Source organism: Sebastes umbrosus, chromosome 11 (genome assembly GCF_015220745.1).
Source record: "Sebastes umbrosus isolate fSebUmb1 chromosome 11, fSebUmb1.pri, whole genome shotgun sequence".
NCBI classification, from domain to species: Eukaryota; Metazoa; Chordata; class Actinopteri; order Perciformes; family Sebastidae; genus Sebastes; species Sebastes umbrosus.
Genome location: NC_051279.1, coordinates 24,018,025 through 24,037,536, shown reverse-complemented (window position 1 = coordinate 24,037,536; position 19,512 = coordinate 24,018,025). Strand labels below are relative to the sequence as shown.

The 19,512-nt window shown below is 43.5% G+C and overlaps 2 protein-coding genes across 4 annotated transcripts in view; both read right to left on the bottom strand.

The window, feature by feature from the left end:
• grb10b (growth factor receptor-bound protein 10b) overlaps positions 1–6,872 on the bottom strand; it is a 76,233-nt gene extending 69,361 nt beyond the window's left edge. For 2 of the 3 annotated variants that reach the window (XM_037784090.1, XM_037784093.1), the window contains exon 1: positions 6,633–6,872. The gene's annotated coding sequence lies outside the window, so the exon portion shown is untranslated. The remainder of the gene's footprint in view (positions 1–6,632) is intronic. The other variant, XM_037784094.1, reaches the window with a different exon arrangement.
• A 4,018-nt stretch (positions 6,873–10,890) lies between these two features.
• The window catches only part of cobl (cordon-bleu WH2 repeat protein), a 60,024-nt gene continuing 51,402 nt past the window's right edge, over positions 10,891–19,512 (bottom strand). Inside the window, 7 exon segments of the mRNA XM_037784579.1 lie at positions 10,891–12,897; positions 13,801–14,109; positions 15,777–15,893; positions 16,099–16,332; positions 16,429–18,044; positions 18,191–18,382; positions 18,693–18,811. Of these exon segments, the coding sequence (XP_037640507.1) occupies positions 12,814–12,897; positions 13,801–14,109; positions 15,777–15,893; positions 16,099–16,332; positions 16,429–18,044; positions 18,191–18,382; positions 18,693–18,811 (2,671 nt within the window). The 3' untranslated portion in view covers positions 10,891–12,813.

Sequence of the window (19,512 nt, the reverse complement as noted above, 5' to 3'; positions counted from 1 at the left end):
GCAGAAAATGCAATTATGTACGACAAAATACATGCATGCATGGTCAGAAGTGCTTTATTCAGAGCGTGAGAGGAAATCAGAATGAGCTTTAGGACAGAGATATAATTCAAGAACAGAAAAAAAGGCCTGTATTGTTCTGAGGTTTCACACTGGGATTATTTCTGGGGGGGAAAAAGGCTTTTTTGTTGTTAATCGTTTGATACATCTGCCAAAGCCAAATAACCATGGTTTGTTTTGATTTTGCATTGAAGTTTCCAGCTGGTACGGTGAGTAGGGGTGAAAGAAAATATCGATACACTCGATATTATGTTTTATGATACTATATTGATTCTCCAAAACACCGTATTGATTTTTAATTAATCGCTTTTCTGTCTTTTGGACGGTGTAGCGGGCTGAGTTTTAAAGGTAGAGTGAAGCTACTGGCATCCCATGAAACTAGAAAAACATAAGGAATCCATTGGTACCTACCATGTCACACTTCTATGTCGCAAAGAAGGCTCCAAAATAACACTCCAAACTTACGCTAAAGTTTGGAGAGGAAAACTAGCATGACTATTTTCAAAGGGTTCCTTTGACCTCTGACCTCAAGATATGTGAATTAAAATGGGTTCAATATTGATACTACCCCATGATTCTCCGCTTTACAGACATGACAATCACATGCAGTTTGTTGCATGCAGTATAAATGTGTTATTCTCACCTATTCTTAAATGATGTATATTAATTTTCCTGCATACTGGGGTCCCTAAACAGTCTTAGAATTGCATAAATTGGATATGACTGGAAAGCTGAGACTCCTGTGGATCCATTGAGTCCAGTTGTATTCATGTGTAATGATATTAATCCCCATAGTAGCCATTTCACGTGCTTTTTTTTACTCAGATTTGTGTGTCTTTATACTAGTTATGATAATCACAATATAGCGCCTTGCTCACAATATCGCAATGTATCGCGATATATTGAATCGTTACCCCTGTATCATGATACGTATCGTATCGCCAGATTCTTGCGATATTGACAGTGAAACTAGGAGAGAGGGGCTCGCTAAAGAAAAAAAGGGGCGGGGGGGGGGGCATACAATGAGGGACAAAGAGACAAAGATAAACTGAGAGACGGCAGATATGTAGAGATAGAGAACACCAAAGCAGGGGGTACAAACGCTGTACATTATGTGTCGGAGAGATAATTCCGTCTGGCACATCGTCGCGCATCCACACCACATTACCTGCACCCACCCGAGCATGTGCTCCCTCAGGTGTTCGGTTACCTACAGAACGAAGGCAACATTCTCGCAGGCTTGGGTTTCAGCCACATTTGGACCAACACCAGACAGCGAGGAACCCAATCCACTGTACACTTTGGTGGTTAGACGAGCAAGCATTGCATCACCTTCGGGTCACAAGTGGAAAGCGGAGCGAGAATCGGGTCTGTTATAGGTCCGTATTTACAGTATGGAGGAGGAGGAGGAGGAGAGGGGGGAAAGAATAATACCGCAAAGTTTTCCTCTGGCAAGCGTTTAGGGTTCTTAGAAATGAGTCTTTACAAAGCAGAACATGATTACTCAGCTTTGAGATACCAAGTACATAAAACATTAATTGGGCTGTAATGTCAACAATAAGTGGTCACATGAGTCTTAAGGACTGTTAACTTGCGGCCAAAAGGGAAACAACCTACATGCAAAAAGTTTGTAGCACACTTTAAGGCCAAGTATGTGGTAACCCAAACATTTTAACAGAACTGAAAAGAGTGATTTCTAGAAATGATGCCTGATTTTGCAACAGTACAAACTCAACCTTTAGCCAACAAAACAAACAGCAGCCCCTAACATCCCTGGATTACTTTTTGACCACTGACAAGCCCAGCTGAGCATTTCGGTACAGAAGTTGCTCTGCTTTTAGACGCGAGCAGCAGAGTCAGTGAGTCGACCGACATGAACTGTGCTGTGCTCCCCCAGCAGGCTTGGGTTAATGGTGTCATGACATCAGGGAGGGGGTATTAACAGCGTATAAGCCTAGACTAACCAGTGCTGAATGACTGCTGGCTGACGCAAGACCCAATGGAATGCTGCCTGGAGCACGACCACAAGCTCTTATACCACCAATACCAGCTAATAGGATAGCTCTGCCACTTTTCCCCACGGATGGCAGCTGAAACTATATGCATATACAAGCACCGGCGACAGGGGGGAATCCAACGTTACGTGCATTTGTTCATCAAGAAAAATGAGGCTCAGAATTGTAGTTATGCAACAAATCTCAGGGGCGATCGCTGCCAAGCACACAGTATTTCAATCAAAAGCCAATGCAAGCAGAACGCGTTTGAGATCCCTAAGAGTTTCTCGAAAGACAAAAACACACACAGGTCTGAATCCTAGAGCGAGTTGAGTATAGCTTATTGCAAGTATAATTATGTGCAATATGTGCAGTCAGCAGCCCTTTTGGCAGCCTGTAGTCTCGAAGAGTTCATGCCCCGTCATGCCTGTGCTTACTGAGTATGGACTTGAAATAGCAGGACTGGTGCTGAGAGGGGAGGGGGGGTGAAAAGAGACCGCAACTAGAGCGGTTGCCATGTGCACGGAGATGTGACCACAACATAATTAAATGAAAGAAAGCTGGAAATAATGGGCCGGGGCAAGGAAAAGAGAAATCCTCTTTGGCTGTAAATGGGGGGAGGGTGTCAAAAAAATGACATGCTTGAAGAGACACAACTATAGCATGTTTTAGACTGTATGCAGCAGCGGCCCACGTGATCAAACTACGCCGTATTCAACCGCACTGTTAGAGGTTAACATGCAGAGAGGGCCGTGCATGTGTTGCAGTATCTAAGTGCTCCGGTGTAGGTTGCCAAGTTGAGTGGAATATCAGCGGTTGGCCGGATCGCGTGCTTCACGTCAGTGACTCCAGAAAGGTTGCTGACTGAGCTTTGATCGCCTTAATTCTGAAAGGTATGTTACATTTAAGACATATTAATACGGTTGAGTATACAGGGTTTTAATTAATCTAACAGTAATTAAGCCGGTGTCCAGTATCACAGAGGTCCCACCTATATGGAAATAAAAGATCAATAGCTCTGCCTGTGGAGCTGATAAACACAAATTAATGTAAACCCAATTACATTCAGGAGAGTTTTTCCCTCAAACATGTGCACTGACAGAACAGATTTGGGATGCACTACCTACAAACTCTAACCACGTGCACCAGTCCCTGCACGCCTCCTCCCAGTCTAACTCCACAGTTCCAGTGAGAGACCTGATCTGCATTCAAAACACAACGTCGATAGTTCCCAGAATCATACATTTTTTGGTGGTTATGCAACTTTCTGCAGAGACCAAACGCAGTCAATAAAGAAATTGATTTGGAAGAGTGCCCAAATGACGGGGCGGATTAGACCGTAGATCTATGAAGAGTTGCTTTGTCAAGACCTTTACACATTAGAGTTAGATTAGATAATGATCAGGCTCTCTCTCGTTCACATGCCCCTTCTATTAGCGTTACCATCCATCGGGGCTGAACAATTTTGAAAACAATATTTAATTATTTTGACTGATATTGCAGTTGCGATATGATTTGGGAATTATATTTTTTTTACATCATTATTCTCATTTTCATTGAAAAACTTCTGTACCAAACAAAGATGTTTTCTTGAGTCCGTAGAATATGATATGTAGGCCGGTACATCTCTGCATTAAATGGTATTTTGACACACATTTTGCCTTTAACAAATATTGCGCCTCTTGAGATTTGAAAATTGCAGTAGACTAGGCCATATTGTGATTTTTATAAAGTTTGGATTAATTGTACAGCCCTAGTTACCATCATTAAATAGAGTTTCTTAAAGTAATATATAAGTGAGACAACATTTTGCATTATTGACTTATTGATATACAGTATAAGCTTCAGTAGGCGTTTTAAAACAAACGCCACAATTAAACAATAGAGGAGTGGTGCACTTGCAGGTACGGTGTGCATTTACAGTATTTGGGCAATAGCTGGATTCAGTGAAGACTTGAAGGTGAATGAGTAGGCCAGGGATTATTTAAGATTTTTCACATCCCACATATGATAAGACTTCCCAACACACTCCCTCTGGGAGCGCTCTGGAAGTTCTATTGATTCAGTGCTCCAGACTTGCCTAACAAGTGCACTGATAACACTTTTTACAGTCAGCTCAGTAATTAAAAACGTCTTCCTGTTATCGTGTTAAAGCTGCAGTGGGTAGAATTGGAGCAAGTATAATTAACAAAAGTTATTTTTATAAAACGGTCACTATATCCTGACAGTAGTGCATGAGACAGGTAATCTGAAAAAAAATCATGTGCCTCTGTGTCCTCCGGTGCTCCTATAATGGCATCTGCAAGATTTCACAGATCGGAGGAAAACAACCATCCAGAGCTGAGCTGGAGTCTGCCGTCTCTCGGCAGCTGTCAATCATTCGCAAACTCCGATCAAACGGTCAAACTAGGCAGCGCTGATCAAATATTAATCAATATTCTGTATAAAGTTTGTGACCCGGCAGCCATGTTGAGATCAGTTGAGGAAATACCAAGCACCGCCCACCAGCCGGAGCCCTGTGATTGGCCAAAGTCTGAAAACAGATCCAAGAGGAGGTGCAGAAGTCTAGTTTTCTCTCAGAAAACTTGAATTTCAATATGCTGAAAGGTTATTATGGACTCTTTGCCCGATGATGCCAAAAACATTCTGCCTACTGCAGCTTTAAAGCTGTGGTGTCTCCAAAAAGTGATTCAACTCAACAATCACTTGCTTTACAGGGGACCCTCTGGAACCCACCCAAGGACCCTCTGGGGGACTCCGGAGCCCAGTTTGGGAACCACTGCAGTAAGAGGCTGCATGAGTGAGTGTCTCTGGGAAAACACCTCTTTCTCCCCCCGTTCCTCCCCCTCTCTCCACCCCCAAAGCAAATGCTGCCAAAAGGATAAGGCGATAAGACGAGACTGGAGAAATTCTCACAGAGTAGTGTTGGGGTGTGTGTGTGTGTGTTTGTGGGTGTGTGTGTGTGTGGGTGTGTGGGGGTGTGTGGGGGGGTAACGCGTGGAGCTGGAGTCCTACTGGACAGAAAGTAGGCTATGGGCCACGGTACACTGCTGTTACGCAATCGTAAACAAGGCAGGCTGTAGGGATCAAAATATTGTTCCCTAAAGAGAACAAGAGAGTTAAAGGTTGAGGAAGGTGCAGACGCGTAACGGAATTAACCCGGAACAGTCTCTGGTCCGGTAGAAGCTTCACACTATAGCAGCAACACAGTGAAGGGAACATATAGTCAAAATGCAACAGCCAGATCAGATGAATCAACTTGTTTTCAAAGTTCAATGACTGGTCAGAGAGGAGAGGAGAGAGGAGAGGAGAGAGGAGAGAGGAGAGGAGAGGAGAGAGGAGAGGAGAGAAGAGAGGAGAGAGGAGAGAGGAGAGGAGAGAAGAGAGGAGAGAGAGGAGAGGGGAGAGGAGAGGAGAGTGGAGAGAGGAGAGGAGAGGAGAGAGGGGAGAGGAGAGGAGAGAGAGGAGAGGAGAGAGGAGAGGAGAGAGGAGAGGAGAGAGGAGAGAGGAGAGAGGAGAGGAGAGAAGAGAGGAGAGAGAGGAGAGGGGAGAGGAGAGGAGAGTGGAGAGAGGAGAGGAGAGAGATGAGAGGAGAGAGGAGAGGAGAGAGGAGAGGAGAGAAGAGAGGAGAGAGGAGAGAGGAGAGAGGAGAGAGGAGAGGAGAGAAGAGAGGAGAGAGAGGAGAGGGGAGAGGAGAGGAGAGTGGAGAGAGGAGAGGAGAGGAGAGAGGGGAGAGGAGAGGAAAGTGGAGAGAGGAGAGAGGAGAGGAGAGAGGAGAGAAGAGAGAGGGGAGGAGAGGAGAGAGGGGAGAGGAGAGGAGAGAGGAGTAAGGAGATAGGAGATAGGAGAGGGGAGAGAGGAGAAAGGAGAGGAGAGAGGAGAGAGGAGAGGAAAGAGGAGAGAGAAGATAGAGGAGAGAGGAGGGGAGAGAGGAGAGAGGAGAGAGGAGGGGAGAGAGGAGAGAGGAGAGAGGAGAAAGGAGAAAGGAGAAAGGAGATAGGAGAGAGGAGAGGAGAGAGGAGAGAGGAGAGGAGAGAGGAGGGGAGAGAGGAGAGAGGAGAGAGGAGAGAGGAGAGAGGAGAGGAGAGAGGAGAGAGGAGAGGAGAGAGGAGAGAGGACAGAGGGGATGAGAGAGGAGTGGAGAGAGGAGAGAGGAGAGAGGAGAGGAGAGAGGAAAGGAGAGAGGACAGAGGAGATAGGAGAGAGGAGAGAGGACAGAGGGGATGAGAGAGGAGAGGAGAGAGGAAAGGAGAGAGGAGAGAGGAGAGGAGAGAGGGGAGAGAGGAGAGGAGAGAGGAAAGGAGAGAGGACAGAGGAGATAGGAGAGAGGAGAGAGGAGACAGAGAGCATGGATCCAGCAGGTCTCCTCTATAGAAAGCTTTTACGCGCAGCGCCGCACCATGTGTTCCGACCCGCAGCACAGCGCGAGTCATCACAACAGCAACATTAAACTTTTACTACACGCTGCTCACTCTACACGGACTTTCTTTATCTCCCCAACACACACACACACACACACACACACACACACACAAGGTGCACACAAGAAGAGCGCGTCTTCCTCCGGTAACATGGACTCACCTTACAGCCAGATCAGATCAGATCAGTGGAGGAAGAGGAGGCTACGAGCCTCAGAGACGGACCCGGAGATGAAGAGACTCTCGGCGGCGTTGGATCAGAACACTGTGGTCAACATACCCGGACTGGACAGATAGAGACAGGAGGAGGAGGAGGAGGAGGAGGAGGAGGCGAAAACAGTGGCCGCAAAGACTGCAGGCAGCTCATCTCATGCGGCCGGGGAGGATACACACACACACATGCACATGCACACATGCACGCTCTTAAACAGCTCCTCCCCCTCTTTGCAGACCACGCCCACCAGCGAGGGGTGATTAATGCGGCGTTCACGTCTCCTGGGAATATCTCCTGGGCGTGTTCAGAGGATTCCGCTGTTTTGTGAGGAGAGCTGTCTCTATAACAGTCTCTATAACACACACAAGATCTGCACCTTTAAAGTGAACAACAAAAGAGGGCTTCACCCCCAATGTATGAATACAAGACTTTTATTTTTTATATGTTCCAAGTTATTTTGAAAAACTCATTTAACATATTTTATTTCAAGAAAGACATGCAGTTGAGTCTTTTTTTTCTCTTAAACCAAGTTGTTGTTGCATCACCTCATCTGTATGGAAAACAAACTTAAAGCTGCAGTAGGCAGAATGTTTTTGGTATCATTGGGCAAAAAAAAATTACATAATAACCTTTCAGCATATTGTACTTCAAGTGCTCTGAGAGGAAACTAGACTTCTGCACCTCCTCATGGCTCTGTTTTCAGGCTTTAAAGAACCTAGCCCATGACGGGGGACTTTGGCCAATCACAGGTCATTTCAGAGAGAGACAGCGTTCCTATTGGCTGTTCACTCAACAGAGGCAGCCGTTAATCACTCGTAAACTCCAATCAAATGGTCAAACTATGCAGAAAGTGTGCTTGGTATTTCTTCAACTGTTCTCAACATGGCTGCAAGATACACTACAAGATGTCTCTGAAAACTTTGATGCGAGAAATAAGCATTACAGTAACAGAATATTGATTAATTTGATCAGCGCTGCCTAGTTTGACCGTTTGATCGGAGTTTGTGAGTGATTGACAGCTGCTCAGAGACGGCAGGCTCCAACTCGGCTCTGATTGGTTGTTTTCCTCCGATCTGTGAAATCTTGCAGATGCCATTAAGAGCACTGGAGGACACAGAGGCACAAGATTTTTCTCATGCACCACTGTCAGGATATAGTGATCGTTTTATAAACATTTTTTAATCATATTTGCTCCAATTCTACCCACTGCCGCTTTAAAGGAGCGGTATTTAGGATTTAGTGGCATCTAGCGGTGAGGTTGCAGATTGCAACCGACTGAATACGTCTTTGTTCAACCCTCCCTTTCCAAGTATGTCGGAGAACTACGGTGGCCTTCAGGTAACGAAAAAACGTGAAAGGCTATCTAGAGCCGGTGTTTGGTTTGTCCGTTCTGGGCTACTGTAGAAACATGACGGAGCAACATGGTGGACTCCGTTAAGAGGAGCTGCTCCCTATGTAGATATGAAGAGCTCATTTTAAGCTAACGAAAACACAGCAAATCTATAATCTATCTATTATACACTAATGAAAACATAGTTATGAATATTATTCATTTCTGCAAATAGATCTCCCTTCATCCGACATACTGGACCTTTAATATTAATATGGAAGTACAAAGCCTTGAACCTACCTTTCTGCCGACGGATTCTGCCTCTAAAAGACGTCACTTTTAGAACAATGAATGTACATTAAATGTTTTCATAAACAGGGTAAACATATGTGTTAACTGGCTGTAGCCAGGGTCAACGGTGTCAGTGGTACAGATTATTACCTAACATACTTTTCAGGACTAAAATGGTAAACAAGGTGGTCAAATGTCAAGAATACTGTTATGATACACCATGAGACTAACGTTAAGGACAGCAACAACACCGGTAGCTATGAGGTTTCTATGTTGCACAACTGGGGGGGTCAAATCTCAATGCACCAGAGTTACCTTTGTGTTGTGTTTTTATCCTTCTGAGCCTTGTAAGGATATTGCATAAGTCCATAGGGATGTTTATGTGACTGACAGCAACAGGTGTACATTCAGCTCACGTGTTCCTGCAATTTAGACTGGGAACTAGTATAATACATAAAGAGATTAACACAACATTTAGGAGGAGTGACATGCACCAAAAGCAGTGACTTGAATTGAAGCCCACGGCCCTGTCAGATAAAGCTCTGCCTCAAGGCTGAAGTGTCACCAGGGATAACTCAGCGTTCACTCCATTTTTCATGCATGTGATATTTCAGTCTTGGATAAGCTTAAGTGATGAGAACACACCACGGGAGTCTGAAGTGCAAAAGGTCATCACCGGTCCTGAGATGTGTGTGGAACAACAGGGGGCTCAAACACACACACACACACTCAAAGAGCAGACATTGTGCAGCCGTTGCATCAGACACATACATACAAACACATCATGTCACTGGTATTCAGGGTGCCACCATGCCACAAAGCATTCTTCCTGTGAGACTGGCACCGAGACATAAACTAAACACACATTATGTTGTCTTCACCTCATCAGACATTCAGCATCACACAGGCCTTTTGTTGAAATTGATTGATCAGATACATAGTAGACTACCCAACATCAGAAAACAAAGTCAATATAAAACCCCCGCTGATAGCCGGTGTCACTGTGTCCATCACTCATAAGTCGGGCCAGTCAAGACTAACAAAGCTGTGTAATATAAGCTGAGGCAGTGGGGGGAATGGCTCTCACTAAAGTGGCCGGCCTAAATACGAAACTGTTATGGCAACACACTTACCAATGAGGGCGGTAAAGGCGTAACCAAACCTAAACTGAATCGTTTCTGTTGTATTATGTGGTGTGATCTTCTGGTAATCCTTGATTCGGAGGTTGTTTACGTTGCTGGTATGGTTAAAATGGTTTGACACAAGCTCAAACACACGTACAGACTCACAACAAAAATATCCCTCACACCCGCCCACACACACACAGGGACATCCACCCACCCGTACACACCCTTCACAGATTTGTAAGGCAGATTAGAATGACTGTAGAGTGAGCCTGGATTTTGACCCACAAAAGAGCCTGTGGTCCTCTGCAGGAATTTACAGCTCTCTCTGGCCAACGCAGCCGAGATCACCCTTACATCTACGCACTCTCTGACTTATTCCACTGCTAGAATTTACTTAACATTCATACTATGCGCTTGTCAGTAAAACCAGGCCATTTAATTGCAGTAATTCACATTTTATCTGGGAGCACCTTTGCACTCAAAAGAAGATAGTTATTTAAAGAGAACCCGTGTTTGTTTACGATGGATGAGCCGATAGAGAGCGTACAGTTTTATGTCACTTCACTTTCTGTCAGACCTCGCCCATGTGCTATTGCCAGTGATCATTTAAAGGGGACATATCATGAAAAACTCACATATGCAGTGCTTTTGCACATACATTTGGGTATCTGGAGTGCTTACCAAACCGCAAACTGTGAAATAAGACAAACCATTCAGTTTTTTGTGGGCTCCCTTGATCAGAAAACATGTGATTCAACAAGCCATTCAGATTTAGTTCCCCTTCGTATGTCACTTGCAGGCTCTTTAGAATATATCACCCAAAGCTTGAGGACTACCTTTGCAAAAGTGCACCATGTTTTTATCACAAGTCACTCAGAGCAGACTGGACTTTTTCGGAGCATTTCAGACAGACAGTATGGAAAAATGTGTTGTAGTAGAAACCCAAAATACAAGTATGAACCTGGAAATGAGCATGATATGTCCCCTTTAAAATTGATGATTTTAACAGACTAATGAGAAGACACATATAAGATTTCTCCACCAATACGTGTCTCTAAAACTGTGTATTTCCGTGTGATTTTGCAACTAAGGTGGATATTTGCGTCATTCAGTTGCTTCTTGGGAAAGGTGCAGGGGCACAATGACTAGTGTTTCAGGAATCAGGAATGCAGTTTTCAGTCAGGTTGAAGTTCTGTGAGAGTCATTTCGTGTGACCACATAGTGATGAGTCAGGGTCATGAGCTGCTGCCCGGAATAGTAGCTCGTCTGTGGTGTGGCAAAGACAGAGACAGAGGTTGCAATATATTTTCATAAGGACAGCAGGATGACCACAGTGCTGGGAATGGCACAGGCACATCAGAGTGATGCTTTCCAGAGCAATCTAATACGTGCACACACACTAACTGCTACTGGAGAGGGAAAATAAAGCTAAAATGCAAGAATGATAGCTGCAAGTCAGTTCTCACTTGATTGCAAAAATTATTTATTGAATCAAAAATTAGAGTAGATAAAAATAACTGTGCAACCTCCCCCACCCAAAAAAAAGAAATCCCCCCAATGTGCACTTAAAACTTAAAAAGCAATAGCTTATAAAATGTTCACACTATCAGTGAAGTAGCTCTCTATCAAAGATTCAAATCAAATCTTTCACGGCGATGATCTTTAGTTTACAAAATATACAATGCTACAACGTGCTGTAGGCTACTGCGTGTAGATGAAACCATCTAGCAGAAATTAAATATTCCCTTCTAGTTAGAGAGAAAAAAAAACAAAAAACAGAAAAGCTCTTAAGGTTTTCACTCTCAGGGTTAAACATAAAATGAAAAATAAATCTCTATAAAACTAGGACTTCAACTCCCTTTACTCAGATTTATCTCACAATCCACAGCAGCAAGCATTTACACCTGAATATGGATGCTCTAGGTTTTTCTTAATTCTCAGCGTGGACATCCTTCTTTATCCATAGCGATACCACGTAATGGCAGTGGTCCACTCTCCCTCTATCAACCGTAGCTACTTCGTACTGTAAACGTCACCTACAGTGGAGCAGAATGGAACAACACTTGCCTAAATCAAAGCCATAGATAACTTAAACTACTGCTTTCTTACAGCTTTCCCTACGACTGGTGGTTTGTATTACGTAGCCATCACATATTGGTAGTGACTTGTTGATTAGTTAACTGATCTCTGTGCTCATGGTGACATCCACCATTCATATACTTCAATAAAAGTGCTTCAAAAATGTTGAAATGTCAAGGAAAGGAAGGGTTAATCTAAATTTCTCTACCATCAAAGGCACGGTCAGTCATATCGCTACTGTACAAGTATACGTTTCTGCAGAGCTCTGACCGTGCATGACAATGTCTATAGATTTAAAACAGCAGCACAAAGGTTAGAAGCTAAAACAGTCATATATTGAGTGAAAAGGCACTAGTCAGTCACCCTCCTCCTCAGAGCCAAGAGCTGTAGAAGTTGGCATTATGGACCAGATCTGGATAAAATACACTTTTACACAAAAAAAATCAAACATTGTCAATGGATCTATCCATTATTTTCTTTCAGTTTTCAGTTATCTTCATTTTTTTAAACAAATATTAAGTAGTTCAAATCTGGAAACATCATCAGATCCAAGTTATTGCACCCCATATAGAATTTTTACAGCAAAACATCATATACATAACACTGACTGAGCAACAGTATAAGGCATCCATAACTTAACTGCGGTAAAAAAAAAAAAAATCGGAACAAAAAAAAAGGAAAAAAAAAAGATCTGAAAGTAGCACAAACCATTTCTATTTGCTTTCATTGGCACACATTTTGTACAACTTTCCAGTTAAAACTACTGAATTCAAGTACAGATGGCAAGATATGTTTAGGAACAGCGATATGTTATAAAGATGGACATCTTTCCAGCAAGCTCTTGTTAGCAGCTAACTGAGAGATCTGATATTAGGAGTGGAATTAACTGCAAACCTTTCACCTTTATCAGACACTTGTAGTGTTTGGCTACTAAGAGAGCAACATTCAACATACAAGAAGAAGTGTCTGAATCATTCCCACTTTGATGCTAAATTCTTTGAGCATTAGTGCATCAGTTTAAGCATAAGGCCCCAGACTGGTAGTCAGAGCTATGAAGCCCTTTTTGAATAATCTAGTTTATCTAGATGGCATGTAGAATCATTCTGTATTCTCATTTTATTTATCGGAATTTGTGTCACGCATCATATATATAAAGTTCCTCAAAACTTTCAAATAGCATTCACTCGATCCAGTTTTCCCAAGTGTCTGTTACAAAAGCACAATGGCAAAAAAAAAAAGAAAAGAAAAAGAAATTAATTAATAATAAATGATAAATGTATTGCGGTGATGTGGTTTTCCCCTCCTATTGCTGAGGGAGTGTTGAGGACGTTGCTTGGATTGTTCCCAGTCTGCCGTTCACTTGGACTGTCTTTGTGGGCGCAGCGACCTAGTTAAAAGAGACACAACATGTCATGTTTGTAATTTTGGTAATGACGGGTAATAGTTCATGGCAAGCTGGAAAGAATATATCAGGTCCTGTGGCTTTGTGGCGTCTAACTGGATACAGAAAAAATGCCTGAAATAAAAGGATTTTCTTATTTTTTGATGTGGTCAAAACTTCTGATTCTTTTCCTCCTCCTATCACTCTTCATTCTTTGCTGCTGTTCCTGTCGGATTTAATAATCCGAAAACGTCTCTGTCAACTCTAATTTTCCACAACTGCTGACCTGAAATTGAACTTTATCTCCTTGAATATATTCACACAGCACTACAGTATGGCTGTCAGATGAATCTGTGAACGTGTTGCAGTCTCCGATTCATTTCCAGTTTCCCCGGCTGCTGCTGCTGCACCGCAGGAGAGCTTTGTTCTGCCAGCGATGTCTTCCAACGAGGTAAGACGTGAGAAACCAGACCAAAGATGGTTCAAATCATATGTTTTTCTCTGTTGCTGTCTCTGGCTTTCTTGCCTCTATCTGTTCTGTCTTTTTTCTCCCTCCCTCTCCTCTTTGATAAGAGTCTCTCTGGGTGAAATTATGCCGTCTTCTGCACCGAGACTCATGAAAAAAAGATATTCATATTCATCACTTGCTGTGCTAATACTACATTTTAATATGTTTAGGCTGTCTTGTGTTTTATTTTTCATTTCTTCACCAGTTTATGTATTTTTCTCTTTTCTGCAGACAGAACTTATGAGGCAGATAGACATTTGGAAGCCAGTAACCTCTGATGTAATCTTTATTTTTTATCTCCATACCCTCATCACTGTGTTTTCATAAAGCAACTGTAGAATTGAAAATCCAACAATGCTAATGCAGAGTACACACAGGACGTGGGATGTTTGTATTAGTACCTTTTTTAGCCTCCCAGAAGCAGATCCAGAGCGAATGGCCTCCAGCATAGCCTCCCTGGCCAAGACAGGGTTCTTGGAGGTGTTAGCACTTGTGCTAGGCTTACCCTGGGGCAAGACAGGGGGAGGAGGTGGAGGTGCAAACATGGGTGCTGGAGGCGGTGGCGGTGGAGGTGGGGTAAAGACAGGAGGAGAAGTGCAAGTCAAAGATGGAGGAGAGGGAGATGGAGAGGGGGTAGGGCCTGCACCTCTTTCCTCTACTGAAGCCACCTTCCTGAACTTGTCAAGCTCACCAGCAGCCTCAGATTTGGTCTGTAGGACACAAAAGAGTGAGACGATGGAAACTCTAGACAGATAAACACAGACAGGAGCTCCACATATATCTGCATTTGAACTCACACACATCTAACGCCAACCTCTGACGCAAATACTCTTTACTCTAAACAAATGATCTTCTGTTTCAATCTTTCTGCATTTCATGATTTTCATATTTCTTATCTTATTTATTTGTGTAACTCACATTGCACATACTAGTTATCTAGTTTTCTTTATTTATTCACTTTTTCTCTTTTAGAAAAGTTTAGTTTGAGTCTGATTTGGTCATGCTGCATTCCAGAGATTCCTCTTCTGGCGAGGAACCTCCAGAATCGAACCGCAGATGTTTCGGCTCCAGCAGCACGTTTTCTGCCCCTTTCATTCCACATGGGCTCTTACATGACAGCAAACCACAGTCCACACAGAGGGATGCAAATAGACACCCATGCTTGCATAACTCGGTTCATGCATGGTTATGTGAGCTGCTAACTAGCTAACAAAACGGACGAGAGAGAGTTTAGGATTCGCATTTGCTATTAAACAGAATTCTTATCCTCAGTGTGATTGCAATAAGCGTGTGTGTTTGTTCTCTTTTAAGCACAACAAGACTGCACAGCCACAGTAGCGGCTCTCTGAGGCTGTACTTAGGGCTTCAGTCGGCATGGCAACATGCTAACAATGACAATGCTAACATGCTGATGTTTAGTAGGTATAATGTTTATGTTCATCCTCTTAGCATAGTATGTTAGCATGCTGAAATTAACACTAAAAAGAAAGTACAGCTGAGTCTGATGGGAATGTCAATGGTTTTGCAGGATTTTGACCTGATGGTGATGCTAGAGCAGGGCTGTCCAAAGTGGGGCCCGCGGGCCAAAGTTGGCCCGCCATCGGGTTTGATTTGGCCCGCCAGATGTTAGCAAATTCTTTTTTTTTATTAAAAGACCCAACCGACTTTACTGTCTTTTGGAGGCCGTATCAGGCTAGGGTTTATGGTTAGAAGATAGTGGCAGACATGCCTACTTTATAATAATCACATGCAGTTTTGGGGAAAACATGCAGTTCTTTGAATGCAGTATCCATGTGTTATTTTTGCCTATTTTAAAAATGTTGTTTTTTAATATTTCTACATACTGGGGTCCGTAAACAGTCTTGGAAATGCATAAATTGCATAAATGAGCCCAATTGTATTCAGCAGGTGGGTTTTAAGGGGCTAACTATGTAAAACATATTCAATTAGGGGACATGGGATCCTAGTACCATTTTGCATCTTAATAATACAATACAATAGGTGTTTAATTTTGGCCCGTGGTCCACCATTGAGTTCCAGTTTTGGCCCTCCAAGGGAAAAGTTTGGGCACCCAAAAGTCAGTGGGATCTGATTATGGCACTTGAAGAAAAGTCACAGGACCAACAAACAGATTAGGATTCATCCTCTGGGGACCATGAATGACTGTGCGAAATGAATTAGCTTGGCTAAAAAGAATAAGTATGTATTTGAGGATAAATGTGGATACATCCAAGGGGGGGTGAAAGTGGATGGGGTATACTCATTGCTGAAACTAATCATACTGTGATTGTTTAGGGCTCAGTTTTATCTCCCTACCATGCCTTGGTATTGACATACATGGTGTGATATTGTGTAACTAGCTAAGAGAGTATCTTACCTTCCTCAGCTTTCCGGAGCTGCTCTTGGCTCTAATGGCAGCCAGAAGAGCAGACCTCTCAGTCTCCTCCTCAACATAAGACGCTGTCTTCATGCTGCTGAGACCAGATGTGGTTATCTAATAATGAAATAAAGAGAGGAAAATCAATAAACCTTTCCTGTCTTCCAGTCAACACCATCATTAACACTGTGACATTAAGAATATAGTGTATTTCTATTACTGGTAGTTGGGTACAGTAAATGCAACCCCATAGTTTTGCTCCAGTTGGCGTTATAATCACTTCTCATGCGTCCATCCCTATATTGTAATATGTTTATCTCACCTTCTTGAGTCTGTCCCTGGCTCCGCCCGTCTGGATCGCCTCCATCAGGCTGCTGTGCAGAGACGTGTCTTTCTCAACAGACTTAGAGATCACAGGTCTGAACTTTTTAACCGGCCCAAACACTGTTACCGGCGGAGGCCCAGGGGGCACACCTCCGTCTGACACTGTGACAGAGGGTTGTGGTTTTGCATCAGGTGATAGACGGGTGGCTGCCTTGGTCACGTCCCTCGTGCTCTGAAGACAAGATGTGTAGTATAAGTACACTGTCATTTATAGCAACAATATACATATTTTTAATATGAAATATTTCTAATACAGGTTTTTACTCACACTTGTCTGGTTTTGGGATACAGTCTTGTGGACTGTGGGTGGTTTGGCAGATGAGTATGGAGGACTGCTTTGGGCAGGGCTGGGGCTTCTGAGTCGGATTTGTTTAATATCATCGCTGTCATTATTGGCGATCATGTTCTTTTGGGTGGGGCCACTAGACTGAATGTGCCTATGCTTGGCCGTCTCTGTTTCCAGCGTATTAGAGCCTCCTTTGGTGGATCCAACACAACTTTTAAATCCTCCCCTGTCCGGTCTCACTTCTCCAAAATCTCTCTGGCTATCTGACACATACTCTGGGAAGCTCATAGACCTCTTAGGACCAGACGGGTTGGATTTAGAAGCAGAGTCATTCTCCTTATTGTCTGACGGTGACGACTGGGACGACTGGTGTGGATTCACTTTTATGGACCGACCTGATCTCTGGAAAGTCTGTGATTTTAAAGAAGCGGAGGCGTCATGTGCATTAGGGATGGAGTTGGGTTTAGCTGAGGTCTTTGGGGTGTATTTAGTGATGGCAGACGCCACGTATTGGCTTGAGGTTCGCCTGGATGGTTTGAGGAAGGACAGGTCTCTTGTCAGGTCTGGAAGGAAAGGAGGTGGAAGGGCAGGTTTATTACTTGGCTGGTGAACGTTTTTGGACACTGAAATCTTGCTCTCCACCTCTACCCGCTCTTCTTTTGCCACATGGATGGCTTTCAGTGGTTCTTTAGCTTCTTCATTAACCGTCTCTTTAGGCTGGGCTCTCTCTGCGGGTTTATAATGTGAAGTTTGCGTCATTTTTAGGTCCTCGGTGTTACTGCCCTTCAAAGTAGTCACTGAGATTGCAGGGGGAGTACTTCTCAGGCCATCTGTGCTCTCTTTAGCCTTATCAATGAGGTCTTTGCTGGGGGGCACAGAACTTTCTTGTCTCTCATTTGAGCTCCAAAAAGCTTTGGCTTTTCCAAGAAGAGGAGACCCCTCACTGGAATTAACTCCACACTCTGATGAACCACCAACTTTGCTCCGGGAGATGCCCCCTTTCACCATGTTTCCTTGATCGTCAATCTTAATGGCACCGACAGTTAATTTGACAGCTGGCTCTCCTGTAGCAGCATGCATGACAGAAGGTTTGGGAGGGACCACGGTGAAAGTCTTCATACCGAAGCGTGATGTGACGTTACAAGTGATTTTACCATGTGAAGCATTGGGGCTGGAGTTATTTTGGTAAACTCTGTGCGTTTCTTCATCTCTCTCTGCAGGTCTCTGAGTGGTCGGTGGAAGAACGGACTTCTTCTCTTGAAAAGACTGAGCGTTACTTTTCACAGGATCAGGTTTGGTCTCAGTGCGCTTGCTGTGTTTCTGCAGGTCAACATTAGATTTCACTGCTGATGTTCGTCTCTGCTTCTCCTCTTTCACACTGTTGGTATCAGGAGCACTCATCTCTTTCATTTTTGTTTCTTGCATCTTTTCTTCCTTTTTATCACCTGTAGACTTGTTCTTCAGTGACTTCCTACGCTGCTCAGGTTGACACGGCTGCTTAGTATTTGCACTGCTGCTTTTATTACTGTCAGCAGCTGTACAAGCATTGTTGTTTTTGTTCTGTGGCTCCACACTGGACTGATGACAAAAGCTTGGACCTGTGACAAGATGGGGTAAGAAAAAATATATAACTGCTTTTAACTGTATTGTATTGATACTACTGAGCCCGAATACAGGCACAACATGTCAACAACACCATCCAAAGCACTAAAGTCTGATGCACTGGACATATCGTTCTTCGTACCTTTGCTGCCAGCTGACTCAATCCTGGTTATTGACGTTGTCTCATTTTCGACAATGTGACGTTCATAGTCCTCCAGTACTTCATCTATGGCTGTGACTGGCACGTCCATGTCCACTACAGACACCGGCACCTCATTGCTGTCTGTGGACATGGTATAGGGGCTCTCCTTCGCTGAGACTATATCTATGTGATCTGGAAAAGCGGAACAGGTCAAGGAATTAATACATAATACAGTACGTTGGGCACATTTTAATTTTTTAAGAAGATTATCATGACTGAGTTTGGAATAGTCACTTGTGGTAAATTTGGATTAGGATTACTTCAGGTATAAGACAAATGCAGTGTTGCAGTGTTATGATGGTCAACAGGTTTAATCCTTTACTGAACTACAGTACATATCGATTCCAATGTTGGAGGCATGTACACTTGGACACCTCCATGAAAAACTATAAATCCAGTTTAATATTATGGGTGAACTGTGGCCTATGCCAGGCTCCCTCACCTGCAAGGTCTGCTTCAAAATCTGCCAAAGTCTGATGGAGCTGGGCTGTGAGCTCTGGGTCATCTTCATAGCTGTCTTTTAACCTGCCTGGCTTTGCCTGTGGGCTAATGTCATTGTGCCTGAGGAGGGTGCATAAAAACATGTGTCAAAAAGACATCTGCACACATACACATCCAACAACATTTTTAAGGAGCAGCCATAATACAGTACTCCCCAGTACTGCGTAATTCTCATCCAGTCACCACCAAACAGCTGTTATGAACTGCTTATTTGATGCTGTTGTTACATCCGGCACACTTCCCGTTACTAATCTGCCACAGAAACCAAAAGGCTAAATGCAGTTCAGTAGTCGAGGACAGAAAATAAATGTGTTAATTTGAAATATTTAGCGCTTGTTCAAAGTTGAATTTCATTTTTATTGGAGCCTACTGGCTTTGAAACATGTGGCTATAAAGACATTATTCCCACAGTTTAAACTTCCTTCACTCTCTTCAAGGGTTCAACAGAGCATTCTCATGACTTACTGGCATATTAGCCATAACAAATTGCAACAAGAAGGCCAAACCAAATAGAAGAGACTTGGATTGGTCCTCTATTCCTCAGTGATTCTGAGAAAACAGGGTTAAGAGTGCTTTCCTGGAATACTGAGGAGCCGGCAGCATCGGGCCAGGCCCTGGATTCATAACGTTTCTGTGAGTCAGAGCATCGATCCAGGATCCCTGGTCTGGGCACATTACCATACACATTTCACAACAACTTAAAAGGCGAAAAGTGATCTGGGGCAGCATTCATTTTCCACAAAAGCCTTTGAATAAGGGCC